General features: G+C 40.4%; 4 protein-coding genes across 4 annotated transcripts; all 4 read right to left on the bottom strand.

The window, feature by feature from the left end:
- Positions 1 to 744: 744 nt before the first annotated feature.
- On the bottom strand, positions 745 to 6196 carry LOC310992232 (protocadherin alpha-3-like; the record flags this gene model as incomplete). Its single annotated transcript, XM_083980251.1, has 2 exons — positions 745 to 2886; positions 6026 to 6196. 2 exons carry the CDS (start codon positions 6194 to 6196, stop codon positions 745 to 747), a joined length of 2313 nt encoding a protein of 770 aa, XP_083836377.1.
- A 1137-nt stretch (positions 6197 to 7333) lies between these two features.
- On the bottom strand, positions 7334 to 9724 carry LOC310992233 (protocadherin alpha-8-like; the record flags this gene model as incomplete). The annotated part of the gene is made up of 1 exon (XM_083980252.1): positions 7334 to 9724. One exon carries the CDS (start codon positions 9722 to 9724, stop codon positions 7334 to 7336), a length of 2391 nt encoding a protein of 796 aa, XP_083836378.1.
- A 684-nt stretch (positions 9725 to 10408) lies between these two features.
- On the bottom strand, positions 10409 to 13872 carry LOC310992234 (protocadherin alpha-8-like; the record flags this gene model as incomplete). The annotated part of the gene is made up of 2 exons (XM_083980253.1): positions 10409 to 10492; positions 11497 to 13872. The coding sequence occupies 2 exons, from the start codon at positions 13870 to 13872 to the stop codon at positions 10409 to 10411; spliced, it is 2460 nt and encodes an 819-aa protein (XP_083836379.1).
- A 1098-nt stretch (positions 13873 to 14970) lies between these two features.
- Positions 14971 to 17412, bottom strand: LOC310992235 (protocadherin alpha-8-like; the record flags this gene model as incomplete). Its single annotated transcript, XM_083980254.1, has 1 exon — positions 14971 to 17412. The coding sequence occupies one exon, from the start codon at positions 17410 to 17412 to the stop codon at positions 14971 to 14973; it is 2442 nt and encodes an 813-aa protein (XP_083836380.1).
- Between the last annotated feature and the right edge of the window lie 556 nt (positions 17413 to 17968).

Consider the following 17968-nt stretch of genomic DNA (forward strand, 5'->3'; position numbering starts at 1 on the left):
GAGTTTAAGCCTTGTGCTGCAAGCAACATACTACTGAGGAGAAAATTGAGAAACTGACCCCAAATTTATTATGAGATAAAAGGTCTGTAAATAGGGCGAAATCAAAAGTAATGTAGTCCCCAAAAAGTGTGAAACAGTACATTTATACTGTACGATTTATAAGACATTGCAGTGTGATCTATTAGTGTGTATGTTAGTTGTACTAATGAGCTGCATTTGGTCCTTTTAAAGACATCAGCATCATGGACGAATGTTCAAAGGGTGATCTACAATATGGCTTAAAACGGCTTATTTTCCAGTGTGACCTGGTTTCAGCACCATGGACAGCGCTATGAAATATAAGTGGCCTATAGATTCCTCGTGTCCTAGCCTGAACATACAACTCAAAACAGAAATCTTCGGATTTCAGCTTATCACCACAGTGTCACCAGTACCACTTTAAGTACACCTCAGCACTTTTGGACAGCTCAAGTTTAAAAAGTACCTGTCAAAAGTTCTGACATCCTGTCCATACTTTGGAATGATGTTTGTAATTGTATTCGTTAGGGAGAAATTATTCATCCCCCAACCCCACCAAATTCTCTGAGTGTATGCTTTCAATTAGAGGCAGGCAGTACTACTGTATTTGGATGGCTCCCTGGGACTATACGAGATACTATGCTCAATCTGGGTCCAACATGTAACAACTTTTCTCAATGTAACCTGCAGTGAATTCAGTGGAAGTGCATCAAATACATAGTTGCTTTAAACAGAAACATTTCTTACCTCCTCAGATGTTCTCCTCCTGTCAGGAAGCACTAGTGTATTTGCATGGCTGCTAGGAACTATAGTAGATCCGATACTCATTCTGGGTCCAACTAACATGTAGCGTTTGTCTCCAGATCTGTACTGGATGCTGTGACACAGTGTCCCATCATAATTAGTCTCTTGTAGATATTTAGAAGTGTAGTCTGTAGATTTTGAGCACTGCATTGCAATCAGCACGATGATACTGATGAGAAAAAGTGCTGAAACTGAGCCCAAAGTTATCATCAGGTAAAAAGTCACATTATTATCCTCATCTGCTTTTGTTGAACTTTTAACATCAGAAGCTGCAAAAGCCTCTTTGGGCTCCACGAGTTTGACAATCACAGTAGCTGTTGCTGAAAGTGAGACGTTCCCATTGTCTTTGACCAGTATGACCAGTTTATGCTCGGCCTCGTCTGTCTCTGTGAATGAGCGAAGTGTTCTGATCTGTCCTGTGTAGCGGTCCAAAGCAAAGAGACTGTGGTCAGTAACTTCCTGCAGTGAAAACAGTAACCAGCCGTTATATCCTATATCAGCGTCATAGGCTCTGACTTTAGTCACCAAGTGTCCTGCGTTCACATTGCGGGGAATCTCCTCCACACCTTCAGCAGAACCATTAGAGCTGACTGGATACAGGATGACTGGAGCGTTGTCGTTCTGATCCAGAATGAACACGTTGACTGTGACGTTGCTGCTTAGTGACGGAGTTCCAGAATCTGACGCAACAATGTGGAACTGGAAAGTTTTCACTGTTTCAAAGTCAAAACTTTTTAGAGCAGTGATGTGGCCATTACTGGGATTTATGTTTAGAAAAGACAAAATGTCCTTTTGATCACCTTCTTTCATTATATGATATGAAATATCTGCATTATCACCCAAATCAATGTCCGTTGCACTTATGGTGAAAATTGACTTTCCAGCAATGTTATTTTCTCTCATGTAAAATTGCAATGGATTTTGAGAGAAACGTGGACTGTTGTCATTAATATCTGATATCTGAATGCTCAGCATTTTATAAGTGGACAAGGGAGTTTCGCCGCAATCAGTGGCTCTTATCATTATTTCATAATGTGACACCTCCTCTCTATCAAAACGTTGCATACTTACAGCTGAATACGTGTTTTCCTTATACGAAGGTTTTAATTCAAAAGGAACCTCTGACGTTATGCTTAAAATTATTTTTCCATTTACACCAGAGTCTTTATCCGTCACACTAAGAAGTGCAACAACTGTTCCAGGCTTTGAGTCTTCAGACACTGTATTTGATAATGATGTTACTTCTATTTCCGGTGGATTATCATTGACGTCTTTTATTTTTATTATAAGCCTACACTCACCTGTCAGTGGAGGTGTTCCTTTATCTGATGCCTCTATATCTAGTTTATAAACATCGTTTTCTTCATAGTCCACTGCTCCTTTTACCCGAATCTCTCCAGTCAATTTGTCCAATTCAAAAATGTCATAGACCTTTTTCTTGAGGGTTTTTCCAAGGCTGTATTCAATTTCCCCATTAATGCCTTCATCTGGGTCCGTCGCATTTATTTGAAATACTGACGTACCGACTGGAACATTTTCTGATATTTCAATTTGGTAAATCTCCTGACCAAATACTGGACGGTTGTCATTACTGTCAAGAACGATAATAGATACATTCAATGTGCCTGATCTGGGAGGTTTTCCTCCATCAACCGCTGTAACCAGTAGCGTGTGTTTGCTCTTTTTCTCCCTGTCTAACGGCTTCTTCAACACTAGAAATGGTATCTTATCCTCGTCACTTTGACGTGTATCAATTTCAAAGTGGTCATTTGATGTCAAAGTGTAAGTACGAATTGAGTTAATTCCAGCATCAGGGTCACGAGCAGTGTGCAGCTGAAACCGTTTTCCTGGCAAGGTTTGTTCACCTGTTTCAAATGTCTGCTGTTTTTCAGGGAAAGTAGGAGAGTGATCATTCACATCAGTGATTTCTACAACTACATAATGTATTTCCAAAGGTTCTTCAACGAGGATTTTTAGCTCCATTTGACAGGCACCGCTGCCGCGACAGAGTTCTTCTCTATCGATTTTCTTATGAACACAGAGAGCCCCATTGTCCTGGTTTACCTGAAAAAAGGTCTCCTTAAATCCAGATACAACCCGGAACCGTCTCTCAGTTAACAATGTGATGTCAAGGCCAAGATCCTTCGCAACGTTTCCAACCACAGTTCCGTCTTTAACCTCCTCTGGAATAGAATATCTGATCTGAGCAGAAGCCTGCTTCCCGAGACAAAACAGAAGAGCCGTATAAAACACAAACAAGTAACACCGTCTCCTTCGACCATATGTATCGGTCCCCATCATAGTATTACAGCTCAGAAGAAATACAACAAAGACCGTTGCTGCGACGGAAATATACGTCTAGCGCAATGAGAAACGCACACTCACAATACACGCAACGTAAATCCATCAGTCGGGGTGCGATATTAAAACCTCTGCCCCTCTCCGGATGGCAAACAAAAGCTCTTGGATGGGAGGGACGAAGACATCTATCGTTTTTCAGTGTTACAGTGACACCCGGGGGGCACTGAAGGAACATGTAGACCGTGCAACAGTGTACAAGTGTAAAAGCATGCAGAGGGGATCCTCATAGACAAACACGATTTCAAAGACCACGTTTTGTGTTGCTCTCTCTTGCTGTCCGTCTGCGTTTTAATGCATATAGTGGAACGTATGAATAAAGCCAAAAAATAAGCTATGCAACTCGATAACATTCACAACATTAAATTTACTGACCGTCACTGGGCCGTCGGTTCTTGGTTCAATTTAACTGATGGGTACAGATGTGCACCCATCAAAACTTTACTCCCCAAGTAATTCCAAACAGAACAAAAATGTATTCATTGCTGAGTATTTGTGTTTGCTTCAGAACAGAGTCCCTTTTTCAGCACCATGGACAGCGACCACAAAAGCTGTCTTTATATAAAATAAAATACAACACAGCCTACAAATTACTGTAGTCATCGCACTCGAATGTGTTAGTTAAGTATGTGGCTTTTAAATGGTCCTTTGTGAAACTATAACCTAAGTTTGAGATAAATCAGATTGTTTGTTTTTGCTGTTGTTTGCTTTAAGGTCTTACCTCCTCAGATGTCCTCCTCCTGTCAGGAAGCACTAGTGTATTCGCATGGCTCCCCGGGACTATAGTAGATCCTATACTCATCCTGGGTCCAACTAACATGTAGCGCTTGTCTCCAGATCTGTACTGGATGCTGTGACACAGTGTCCCATCATAATTAGTCTCTTGGAGATATTTAGAAGTGTAGTCTGTTGATTTTGAGCACTGCATTGCGATAAGCACGATGATACTGATGAGAAAAAGTGCTGAAACTGAGCCCAAAGTTATCATCAGGTAAAAAGTCACATTATTATCCTCATCTGCTTTTGCTGAACTTTTAACATCAGAAGCTGCAAAAGCCTCTTTGGGCTCCACAAGTTTGACAATCACAGTAGCTGTTGCTGAAAGTGAGACGTTCCCATTGTCTTTGACCAGTATGACCAATTTATGCTCGGCCTCGTCTGTCTCTGTGAATGAGCGAAGTGTTCTGATCTGTCCTGTGTAGCGGTCCAAAGCAAAGAGACTGTGGTCAGTAACTTCCTGCAGTGAAAACAGTAACCAGCCGTTATATCCAATATCAGCGTCATAGGCTCTGACTTTAGTCACCAAGTGTCCTGCGTTCACATTGCGGGGAATCTCCTCCACACCTTCAGCAGAACCATTAGAGCTGACTGGATACAGGATGACTGGAGCGTTGTCGTTCTGATCCAGAATGAACACGTTCACTGTGACGTTGCTGTGTAGAGACGGAGTTCCAGAATCCGACGCAACAACGCGGAACTGGAAAGTTTTCAGTGTTTCAAAATCAAAACTCTTTAGAGCTGATACTTCTCCATTATCTGAATTGATGTTTAGGAATGCAGCTGCTTTTCCTTGGCTACCTTCCTCTCTAACTATGTTATAAGTTAGAGCCGCGTTTTCATTCAAATCTTTATCAGCGGCTGTAACAGAAAATAGAGTATTTCCAGGTACGTTATTTTCTCTCAGGTATAGTTCAATTGGATTTTTCAAAAATTTCGGGTTGTTATCATTCACGTCAGATACATCAATACTTAGAGTTTTGAATGTAGATAGGGGAGGCTGGCCGCAGTCCGTAGCTTTTATTTCAATGTCATAATGAGAAACTGTTTCTCGATCCAAACGATTCTTCAGAACTAAGGAGTACATGTTCTCTTGAAATGAGGGTTTTAATTCGAATGGCACATTATCAGAAAGACTACATATTACTTTGCCGTTTAAACCGGCGTCTTTGTCTGTAACTATAATAAGAGAAACCACAGTCCCAGGTTTTGAGTCTTCAGGTACCATATTTGACAGGGATGTCACCTCTATTTCTGGCTTGTTGTCGTTTTCGTCAAGTACTTTGATGATAACAGCGCAATCTGTACTCATTGGAAGTTGTCCTTTGTCCGTAGCATGGACATCTAATTTATAAATGTCACCCTTTTCATAGTCAATTTCACCCTTCACTCTAATTTCACCTGTGTCTTTATCTATAACAAAAATGTTATATATTTTAGGGTCAAGTTCTCCACCGAAAGAATACTCAATATCTCCATTTGCACCCTCATCCAGATCAGTTGCCTTTACAGTGATGACACTTGTTTCTGAGTTAACATTTTCAGGTATTGTCACAGAATAGACTTCCTGGCTAAATATAGGGTGATTATCATTTGAGTCGAGGACCGTAACAGTGACATTAAGAGTCCCTGATCTCGGTGGATTTCCACCGTCAACTGCTGTCAGTATCAGGCTGTGCTCATTGTGTTTTTCCCGATCAAGAGACTTTTGCAAAACTAAGAATGGGACCTTGGCATCTCCTCTCTCTCGAATTTGTATATTAAAATATTCGTTTTGACTTAATTTATACAGGCGTACTGTATTGATGCCAACATCTGGATCGCGTGCAGTAGATAACTGGAAGCGTTTACCAGGCAGTATAGACTCAGGTATTTCTAATATTTTTTCCTCTTCCTGAAAAGTGGGTGAGTTGTCGTTCACATCAACGATTTCCAACGTTACATAATGTATTTCCATGGGATTCTCAGCTACCATTTTCAGGTTTATCAAACAGGGCGAAACGCTTTGGCAGAGCTCCTCTCGGTCGATGTTCTTATGCACATATAACACGCCATTGTTCTGACTGACATCAAACTGACCATCTTCAGTTCCAGAGACAATACGAAATCGTCTGTCCTCCAACGAGCTGATGTCCAATCCTAGATCCTTGGCGACATTTCCAACAACAGATCCCACTTTGACTTCCTCTGGAACAGAATATTTTATCTGAGCTGAAACCGGATCCAGGAAAATCAGCATAACAGAAAAACAGAGGGCTACCCACCAGCGGTGTATTCCTCGTCTTTGTGCTCCGGCTCCCATTGTATCAATTTAGAATTATGTCTTTATCATATGTCCACTGACAGTACTTGTAAAATAGGAATTTGCCTAGGATACAAAATATGCTATTGAAATCTGTTCCATATTTTCCCCAACGGCGGTTACACTCGTTTGTCGTGAAGGTACACTGTCTCCTGACTGTTCACTGGTACTAATCCTCCCTGGAAGGGGCAGGGCCAACACTGAAACATAATACTTTATGCTGATATGACACTGACACCTTCCGGACAGAACATGGACTATGTTTAAACGAGTTTTGGAAATGAAAGAAGAAAATGTAATTGTTTGTTGTAGGTTGTAATGAATAATTTATTAATATCTTGGACACCAAATTTATACGAACTATACATTATGAAGTTGGAGTTTTGTGTTTTTGTATTTTCAACCAATTGGAGTAGCTGGTTTCCCTCTATGACTACAAAATTCACCTCCAAATGTAACGCTAACACTACAACAAACACGACGTCTGAGACAATGTTTTAGCCTGTTACTTTATTTCTACGTGACATGGTAGCATAAACACTGTATTCGTTGAAGAGATCCATATTATGATAATGAAATATCTCTAGACTTTTTTGAAGTACAATGGAAATTATTTGATCACGTTTGAATAATTTGTTTTTGTGCCTAATTGTTTTCAGGAGAGGCAGACATATTACATTTATGTCCCATTGTGTTTAGTGACAAACTCCATGGTTTTTGGTTATTAGTTATGAACCCCATCCTCCGTCCTTAAATCCACCAGTGAAAAGCATAAAACCTTCAAAGGAAACTTACACCCTGACTTCATAATCACCTTTATTAGATCATAGGGAACTCAGCGTCAGCACCGTGGACAGCGCTTCATAATATATATTTTTCTTTCTTCAAAACACATATCCGAACTTCAAGCCAAATCTCAACTCAAGATAATCAGTGTGACCCACATCGCGACACCTACACTTCAGCACCTTGGACAATGTTGGGAAAAATATTTGTAATGTTTTAATTAAACTTTTACCTATCAACGGACTTCTTTGTAAATGTAATCCGCGATAAATTCACTGGTGCGTCAAATTAATATTTGCTTAAAACTGAAATAATTCTTACCTCCTCAGATGTTCTCCTCCTGTCAGGAAGCACTAGTGTATTGGCATGGCTGCCAGGGACTATAGTAGATCCTATACTCATTCTGGGTCCAACTAACATGTAGCGCTTGTCTCCAGATCTGTACTGGATGCTGTGACACAGTGTCCCATCATAATTAGTCTCTTGTAGATATTTAGATGTATAGTCAGTAGTCTTTGAGCACTGCATTGCAATCAGCACGATGATACTGATGAGAAAAAGTGCTGAAACTGAGCCCAAAGTTATCATCAGGTAAAAAGTCACATTATTATCCTCATCTGCTTTTGCTGAACTTTTAACATCAGAAGCTGCAAAAGCCTCTTTGGGCTCCACAAGTTTGACAATCACAGTAGCTGTTGCTGAGAGTGAAACGTTCCCATTGTCTTTGACCAGTATGACCAGTTTATGCTCGGCCTCGTCTGTCTCTGTGAATGAGCGAAGTGTTCTGATCTGTCCTGTGTAGCGGTCCAAAGCAAAGAGACTGTGGTCAGTAACTTCCAGCAGTGAAAACAGTAACCAGCCGTTATATCCTATATCAGCGTCAAAGGCTCTGACTTTAGTCACCAAGTGTCCTGCGTTCACATTGCGGGGAATCTCCTCCACACCTTCAGCAGAACCATTAGAGCTGACTGGATACAGGATGACTGGAGCGTTGTCGTTCTGATCCAGAATGAACACGTTCACTGTGACGTTGCTGTGTAGAGACGGAGTTCCAGAATCTGACGCAACAACGTGGAACTGGAAAGTTTTCAGTGTTTCAAAGTCAAAACTCTTTAGAGCTGAGATTTCTCCATTATCTGAATTGATGTTTAAAAATGCAGCAATTGTAACATGACTGTCTTCCTCTCTAACTATGTTATAACTTAAAGCAGCGTTTTCATTCAAGTCTTTATCCGAGGCAGTAATAGAAAATATTATGTTTCCTGGTACGTTATTTTCTGGCAGGTAAAGTTCAATTGGATTTTGCAAAAATTCCGGATTGTTATCATTCACATCTGACACATCAATCCTTAGAGTTTTGACTGTCGATAGGGGAGGCTGGCCGCAGTCCGTAGCTTTTATTTCAATGTCATAATGCGAAATTGATTCTCGATCCAAACGATTTTTCAGAACTAACGAGTACATGCTCTCTTGAAATGAGGGTTTTAATTCGAATGGCACGTTATCAGAGAGACTACATATTACTTTGCCGTTTAAACCGGCGTCTTTGTCTGTAACACTAATAAGCGAAACCACAGTCCCAGGTTTTGAGTTTTCAGGTATCATCTTTGACAGGGACGTTATCTCTATTTCTGGTTTGTTGTCGTTTTCGTCGATTACTTTGATGATTAGAGTGCAGTCTGTGCTCATTGGAGGTTGTCCTTTGTCACTAGCACGGACATTTAACTTATAAATATCAACCCTTTCAAAGTCAATTATCCCCTTTACTCGAATTTCACCAGTATCTTTGTCTAAAACAAAGATGTCATATATTTTCCGATCAATTTGACCACCAAAATGATACTCAACATCTCCATTTGCACCCTCATCCGCATCAGCTGCTTTTAGTGTAATTACACTTGTTTCTGCGCCCACATTTTCGGGTATTGTTACCGAATACACTTCTTTGCTAAATATAGGATGGTTATCATTTGAATCCAGGACTATGACTGTTACATTGAGAGTCCCTGATTTTGGTGGATTCCCACCGTCAGTAGCTGTTACTATTAGTTTGTGCTCATGGTGCTTTTCCCGATCTAGAGGCTTCTGTAAAACTAAGAATGGGACCTTTTCATCGGCTCTCTCTCGAATTTGTATACTGAAATATTCGTTTTGACTTAATTTATACAGGCGTACTGTATTGATGCCAACATCTGGGTCGTGGGCAATTGGCAACTGGAATCGTTTGCTAGGGACAGTGGACTCAGAAATTTCTATTAAATGTTCTTCCTCCTGAAAACTCGGTGAGTTGTCGTTTACATCAATTATTTCCACCGCCACATAATGTACTTCCATGGGGTTCTCAGCGACCATTTTCAGATTTATCAAACAGGACGAAGCGCTTTCGCAGAGCTGCTCTCTGTCGATATTTTTATGCACATACAACACGCCATTGTTTTGACTGACTTCAAAATGACCATCTTCAGTCCCAGAGACAATACGAAAGCGTCTGTCCTCCAACGAGCTGATGTCCAGTCCTAGATCCTTGGCGACATTTCCAACAACAGATCCCATTTTTACTTCTTCTGGAACTGAATATTTTATCTGAGCTGAAGCCCGCTTCACAATGCTCAACATCACAGAGAAACAGAGGGCTACACACCAGTAGTGTATCCCTCGTCTTTGTCCTCCGGCTCCCATCGTATCGGCTTAAATTATTATATCGTATCCACTCACTGTCCTTAAGATATAAGAAATTGTCAAGGCCGCAAACTATACTGTGTAAAATTGTGCCATATTTAGAGTTTATCTGTACAAATGCGCAACGGCAACGCTCGTTTTTGTCTTGAAAGTGCGCTGTCTCCTGGCTGTTCACTAGCACAAAACATGTCTGGAAGGGGCAGGGCCAGCGGTTTAACATAGCAGTTGATCCTGATATGACACTGACACCTTGTGGACAGAAAACGTTAGGAGCTTATTTAGAGCAAACCAAGACACTTGTGTGTTTTAAAGTGTAGCCTCAAGATATACTTTGCAAAAGTGTTTTGAATCCACTTTTTGAAGTTTTGATTGCATGCACTAATCCAAGAAATAAGTTAACTTACTTTTTCTTTCTTTGCAGTCATACATAAGGAAACATGAATAATAATATGAATAATAATATGATCAGAAAAATGATATCCGGAAAAAAATGCCAATAGTGGATGCATTGTATTGGACATAACTTATGTAATTTTGACGGCTTTACCAATAAACCACCATAATTGAAATGGGATAAAATCCAAAATAAATAAAGTTTGGTTTTGCCAAAAAATTTGAAATGCTGCACGAAACTTCAACGTTAACTTCAGTCAGATATTCTCTTGATGGTCTCTCAATTTTGGCTTACAGGCCATGAAATATTGCAATGAGGTCCTCACAGAAAAGCTCAATTATGTTGCACAGAAAAGACGCATTACCGAGCTTCAGCTGAAATATAAATCGAAAATCATCACATTATGACTGACTCACCAAAACTACACTTCAGCACCTTGGACAGCGCTAGATCACTGGCCATCGATGGTGAGTCCTAATATGGAGCAAATGTCTCAACATATTTCCTTTTCTTAGAAAGAGATAAATGATATTGATGGACCTAAATAAATCTTTTACAGACCTGACTGTTAAAGGGATAGTTCAACATTTTTGAAAATTGGCCCATCGCCATGATCCCCCTAGTAATAGCAGTAGGTTCGTTACCTTTAATTGTTGGTCCAAGCTGCTTTTAGATCGGGGGAGAAGAATACCGAGCGGCGCAGCTACACTACGGAGGCTAATGGAATTTCTTGGTTTTGCTCATCAAACTCAGCAAATACACAACCAAAAAACTCAAAAACGCTGTGGTGGACAAGTTGTGACCTGCACATTCACCACGCTATGAGATAATAGCGGAAAGTTGCGAGATGGAGTTGTTTTAGAGGCAAAGTCGGACTTTACACTCTAGACGGCTGCTCGGCGGAGTGATTTCAAAAGCGCCTGTTTACTGCAGATACGTCCGTATACTACGGCACTGGCTGAGGTGCGCACACTGTGTCCCTCCGACCAGTGGTTCACTGAAGAAAGTAGTTCCGAGTATTTGCTTCACTTCTCTTAACTTTCCGCTATTATCTCATAGCGTGGTAAATGTGCAGGTCACAACTTGTCCACCACAGCGTTTTTGAGTTTTTTGGTTGTGTATTTGCTGAGTTTGATGAGCAAAACCAAGAAATTCCATTAGCCTCCGTAGTGTAGCTGCGCCGCTCGGTATTCTTCTCCCCCGATCTAAAAGCAGCTTGGACCAACAATTAAAGGTAATAGCCACCTACTGCTATTACTAGGGGGATCATGGCGATGGGCCAATTTTCAAAAATGTTGAACTATCCCTTTAACACTGGGCGTGTTTTAATGTAAACATCATTGAATTCTCTGAGTACATGGACAATATATTCCTTTACATCTGAAAACTGTCTTACCTCCTCAGATGTTCTCCTCCTGTCAGGAAGCACTAGTGTATTTGCATGGCTCCCCGGGACTATAGTAGATCCAATACTCATTCTGGGTCCAACTAACATGTAACGCTTGTCTCCAGATCTGTACTGGATGCTGTGACACAGTGTCCCATCATAATTTGCCTCCTGTAGATATTTAGAAGTGCAGTCTGTTGATTTTGAGCACTGCATTGCAATCAGCACGACGATACTGATGAGAAAAAGTGCTGAAACTGAGCCCAAAGTTATCATCAGGTAAAAAGTCACATTATTATCCTCATCTGCTTTTGCTGAACTTTTAACATCAGAAGCTGCAAAAGCCTCTTTGGGCTCCACAAGTTTGACAATCACAGTAGCTGTTGCTGAGAGTGAAACGTTCCCATTGTCTTTGACCAGTATGACCAGTTTATGCTCGGCCTCGTCTGTCTCTGTGAATGAGCGAAGTGTTCTGATCTGTCCTGTGTAACGGTCCAAAGCAAAGAGACTGTGGTCAGTAACTTCCTGCAGTGAAAACAGCAACCAGCCGTTATATCCTATATCAGCGTCATAGGCTCTGACTTTAGTCACCAAGTGTCCTGCGTTCACATTGCGGGGAATCTCCTCCACACCTTCAGCAGAACCATTAGAGCTGACTGGATACAGGATGACTGGAGCGTTGTCGTTCTGATCCAGAATGAACACGTTGACTGTGACGTTGCTGCTTAGTGACGGAGTTCCAGAATCTGACGCAACAACGTGGAACTGGAAAGTTTTCACTGTTTCAAAGTCAAAACTCTTTAGAGCTGAGATTTCTCCATTATCTGAGTTGATGTTTAAAAATGCAGCTGTTATAATTTGACCACCTTCTTCCCTGATGATTTTATACGATAAAGCCGCATTTTCATTAATATCTTTATCTGAGGCTGTAAGAGAACATATTGTGTTTCCTGGTACATTATTTTCTCTCAGGTAAAGTTCAATTGGATTTTGCAAAAAATCCGGGGTGTTATCATTCACGTCTGATACATCAATGCTTAGAGTTTTGACAGAAGATAGGGGAGGCTGGCCACAGTCCGTAGCTTTTATTTCAATGTCATAATGCGAAACCGATTCTCGATCCAAGCGTCTTTTCAAAACTAAGGAGTACATGTTCTCTTGAAATGAGGGTTTTAATTCGAATGGCACGTTATCAGAAATACTACATATTACTTTGCCGTTTAAAGCGGCGTCTTTGTCTGTAACACTAATAAGAGAAACCACTGTGCCAGGTTTTGAATTTTCAGGTACCATATTTGACAGGGATGTAATCTCTATTTCGGGTTTGTTGTCGTTTTCATCTTGGACTTTGATGATCACCCTGCAATCAGTACTCATTGGAGGCTGTCCTTTGTCCGTAGCATGGACATCTAATTTGTAAACGTCAAGCTTTTCAAAATCAATGTCGCCTTTTACTCGAATTTCACCAGTGCCCTTATCTAACACAAACATGTCATATATTTTAGGGTCAAGTTCCCCACCGAAAAAATAGTCAATATCTCCATTTGCACCGGCATCAACATCAGTTGCTTTTACAGTAATTACACTTGTCCCTGCGTCCACATTTTCAGGTAATGTAACTGAATACACTTCTTGGCTAAACATAGGATGGTTATCATTTGAATCAAGGACTATGACTGTTACATTAAGAGTCCCAGATCTCGGTGGATTCCCACCGTCAATTGCCGTAAGTATTAGTTGGTGCTCGTGGTGCTTTTCCCGATCGAGAGGCTTTTGCAAAACTAAAAATGTTATCTTATCATCTCCTCTCTCCCGCATTTGTATATTGAAATATTCGTTTTGACTTAATTTATACAGGCGTACTGTATTGATGCCAACATCTGGGTCGTGGGCAATTGGCAACTGGAAGCGTTTACCTGAAGTTGTAGATTCAGATATTTCTAATATTTTTTCTACCTCCTGAAAACTGGGTGAATGATCATTTACATCAACGATTTCCACCGCCACATAATGTACTTCCATAGGGTTTTCAGCGACCATTTTCAGGTTTATCAAACAGGACGAAGCGCTTTCGCAGAGCTGCTCTCTGTCGATATTTTTATGCACATGTAACACGCCATTGTTCTGACTGACTTCAAACTGACCATCTTCAGTACCAGAGACAATTCGAAACCGTCTGTCCTCCAATGAGCTGATGTCCAGTCCTAGATCCTTGGCGACATTTCCAACGACAGATCCCACTTGTACTTCCTCTGGAACTGAATATTTTATCTGAGCTGAAGCCCTCTTCACAATGCTTAACATCACAGAGAAACAGAGGGCTACACACCAGTAGTGTATCCCTCGCCGTTGTCCTCCAGCTCCCATCGTATCAGCTGAGATTCAAATTATATTTGTATCCACTCACAGTCCTTGCGAAAGGGGAAATGACTTAAGACGCAACATATACTCTGCAAATTGGTCCCATATTTTCAGTTTGATTGTATAAAAGCCACAACGACAATATTCGTTTTTGTCTCCTGAAGGTAGCCTACTGTCTCCTGACTATCCACAAACACAAAGCCTCACTGGAAGGGGCAGGGCCAACAGTACAACTCAACAGTATATCATGATATGACACTGACACCTCGTGGACTGAGAACAACATGAGCTCATTTAAGGCAAACGGCGATTCAAGCAAAGATAGCAGTGTATTTTAAAACCAATAAACTATAATACATGTTTATTTTACTAACCGTTTTCAAGTGGAGTTCATTCAGTTTTTGCTTTGTATCGTATTGATCCAAGAAACAATTTTACACAGTTTCTCACCAGGACAACATATGAATAGATTCCAGTTCTATTACGTTTTTATCATCACATTAAACACATTGCATGCACATATATTTTAGTTTGATTGACTTTTTGTGTCTTGGCAGTAATATATCAACAAAAAATCGGACTCCCGAAAGTAAAAAGAAAACATGTTGCAAAACTGTATCCATACTGTTTCCACTGTAATGGACATTATTTATGTAAATTTTAAGGCTTTTCTAACGGACTATCACGGGTTAAAAACACAAGTTTGCTCTTGCCAATGAATTTAATAGGCTACACAAAACTTCAAAATTAGACTTCGGCTCACTCTGTCTTGACAGTCTTTACAATATCACAAAACGCAACTTCATATCAGTGGGCTGACCATTAAATATGTCTTATATTGACGTACATGTCCCCACTACAGTAAGTAGCTGAATGTTTTTTGTGTAAAAAAGGCACGTAACCGAGCTTCCAGGTTGAAAATCATCACAACATGACCATTACGCAGAACTACACTTCAGCACCTTGGATGGCGCAAAAATGGCGACGACGGTGAAACCAGATATCACCAAATACAGTATAGCAGTCTCAACACACTGACATAAATTTACAAGACCTAACTCTGTTTTTTTTTTTTTTTTTTTTTTTTTTAATCTCTTAACGTGGCTACTGTATGAGGGCAAGTTTTTTATGTAACCCACATAATCTGACTGAAACAATATAGTGACTTATAATTGAAAATTCCCTTACCTCCTCAGATGTTCTCCTCCTGTCAGGAAGCACTAGTGTATTGGCATGGCTGCCCGGGACAATTGTAGATCCAATACTCATTCTAGGTCCGACTAACATGTAACGTTTGTCTCCAGATCTGTACTGGATGCTGTGACACAGTGTCCCATCATAATTAGTCTCTTGTAGATATTTAGAGGTGTAGTCTGTGGATTTTGAGCACTGCATTGCAATCAGCACGATGATACTGATGAGAAAAAGTGCTGAAACTGAGCCCAAAGTTATCATCAGGTAAAAAGTCACATTATTATCCTCATCTGCTTTTGTTGAACTTTTAACATCAGAAGCTGCAAAAGCCTCTTTGGGCTCCACAAGTTTGACAATCACAGTAGCTGTTGCTGAGAGTGAAACGTTCCCATTGTCTTTGACCAGTATGACCAGTTTATGCTCGGCCTCGTCTGTCTCTGTGAATGAGCGAAGTGTTCTGATCTGTCCTGTGTAGCGGTCCAAAGCAAAGAGACTGTGGTCAGTAACTTCCTGCAGTGAAAACAGTAACCAGCCGTTATATCCTATATCAGCGTCATAGGCTCTGACTTTAGTCACCAAGTGTCCTGCGTTCACATTGCGGGGAATCTCCTCCACACCTTCAGCAGAACCATTAGAGCTGACTGGATACAGGATGACTGGAGCGTTGTCGTTCTGATCCAGAATGAACACGTTGACTGTGACGTTGCTGCTTAGTGACGGAGTTCCAGAATCTGACGCAACAACGTGGAACTTGAAAGTTTTCAGTGTTTCAAAGTCAAAACTTTTTAGAGCTGAGATTTCTCCATTATCTGAGTTGATGTTTAAAAATGCAGCCGTTTTAATATGATTGTCTTCTCCCCTAATAATATTGTAACTTAAAGCACCGTTTTCATTCAAGTCTTTATCATAGGCGGTAACAGAAAATATAGTATTTCCAGGTACGTTATTTTCTGGCAGGTAAAGTTCAATTGGATTTTGCAAAAAATCCGGGTTGTTATCATTCACATCAGATACGTCAATACTTAAAGTTTTGAATGTAAATAGGGGAGGCTGGCCGCAGTCCGTAGCTTTTATTTCAATGTCATAATGCGAAACTGATTCTCGATCCAAACGATTTTTCAGAACTAAGGAGTACATGTTCTCTTGAAATGAGGGTTTTAATTCAAATGGCACGTTATCAGAAATACTACATATTACTTTCCCGTTTAAATCGGCGTCTTTGTCTGTGATACTAATAAGAGAAACCACTGTGCCAGGTTTTGAATTTTCAGGTACCATATTTGACAGGGATGTAATCTCTATTTCAGGTTTGTTGTCGTTTTCATCTCGGACTTTGATGACTACCCTGCAATCAGTACTCATTGGAGGCTGTCCTTTGTCAGTTGCATGGACATCTAATTTATAAACGTCAAGCTTTTCAAAGTCAATTTCGCTTTTAACTCGAATTTCACCACTGCCCTTATCTAACACAAACATGTCATATATTTTAGGGTCAAGTTCCCCTCCAAAGAAATACTCAATATCTCCATTTACTCCTTCATCGACATCAGTTGCTTTAACAGTAATTACACTTGTCCCTGCGTTCACGTTTTCTGGTATTGTTACTGAATACACTTCTTGGCTAAAAATAGGATGGTTATCATTTGAATCGAGGACTATGACTGTTACATTAAGAGTCCCAGATCTTGGTGGATTTCCACCATCAATTGCTGTTAGTTTTAGTTGGTGCTCGTGGTGCTTTTCCCGATCGAGTGACTTCTGCAAAACTAAAAATGTTATCTTATCATCGCCTCTCTCTCTGATTTGTATGCCAAAATAATCATTTTGACTTAATTTATATAGGCGTACTGTATTGATGCCAACATCTGGATCGCGGGCACTTGGTAACTGGAAGCGTTTACCAGGTGGTGTAGACTCATATATTTCTAATACTTTTTCCTCTTCTTGAAAACTAGGTGAGTTATCATTTACATCAACGATTTCCACCGCCACGTAATGTATTTCCATTGGGTTCTCAGCTACCATCTTCAGGTTTATTAAGCAAGGAGAAGTGCGTCCACAGAGCTCCTCTCGGTCGATGTTTTTATGCACATGTAACGCGCCATTGTTCTGACTGACATCAAAATGACCATCTTCAGTCCCAGAGACAATACGAAACCGTCTGTCCTCCAACGAGCTCATGTCCAGTCCTAGATCCTTAGCGACATTTCCAACAACAGATCCCACTTTTGCTTCTTCTGGAACTGAATATTTTATCTGAGCTGAAGCCCTCTTCACAATGCTCAACATCACAGAGAAACAGAGGGCTACACACCAGTAGTGTATCCCTCGTCTTTGTCCTCCGGCTCCCATCGTAACAGCTTAAAGTATTATATCGTATCCACTCACTGTCCTTACGATATGCGAAATTGTCAAGGCCGCAAACTATACTGTGTAATATTGTGCCATATTTAGAGTTTATCTGTGCAAATGCGCAACGGCAACGCTCGTTTTTTTCTTGAAAGTGCGCTGTCTCCTGACTGTTCACTAGCACAAAACATCTCTGGAAGGGGCAGGGCCAGCAGTTTAACATAGCTGATCCTGATATGACACTGACACCTTGTGGACAGAAAACATTATGGGCTTATTTAGAGCAAACTGCGATTCAATCAAAGACACTAGTGTATCCTCATGATAGACTTTGCAAAAGCGTTTTGAATCCACTTTTTGAAGTTTTGATTGCTTGTACTACGTTTTCTTTCTTTGCAGTCATATGAAATAATAATGTGAATAATTATATGATCAAAAAAATGATATCCGGAAAAACAAAAACAAAATGCCAATAGTGGATGCATTGTATTGGACATAACTTATGTAATTTTGAAGGCTTTACCAATAGACCACCATAATTTAAATGGGATAAAATCCC

This window comes from Trachurus trachurus (assembly GCF_905171665.1).
Source record: "Trachurus trachurus genome assembly, chromosome: 10".
NCBI lineage: Eukaryota > Metazoa > Chordata > Actinopteri > Carangiformes > Carangidae > Trachurus > Trachurus trachurus.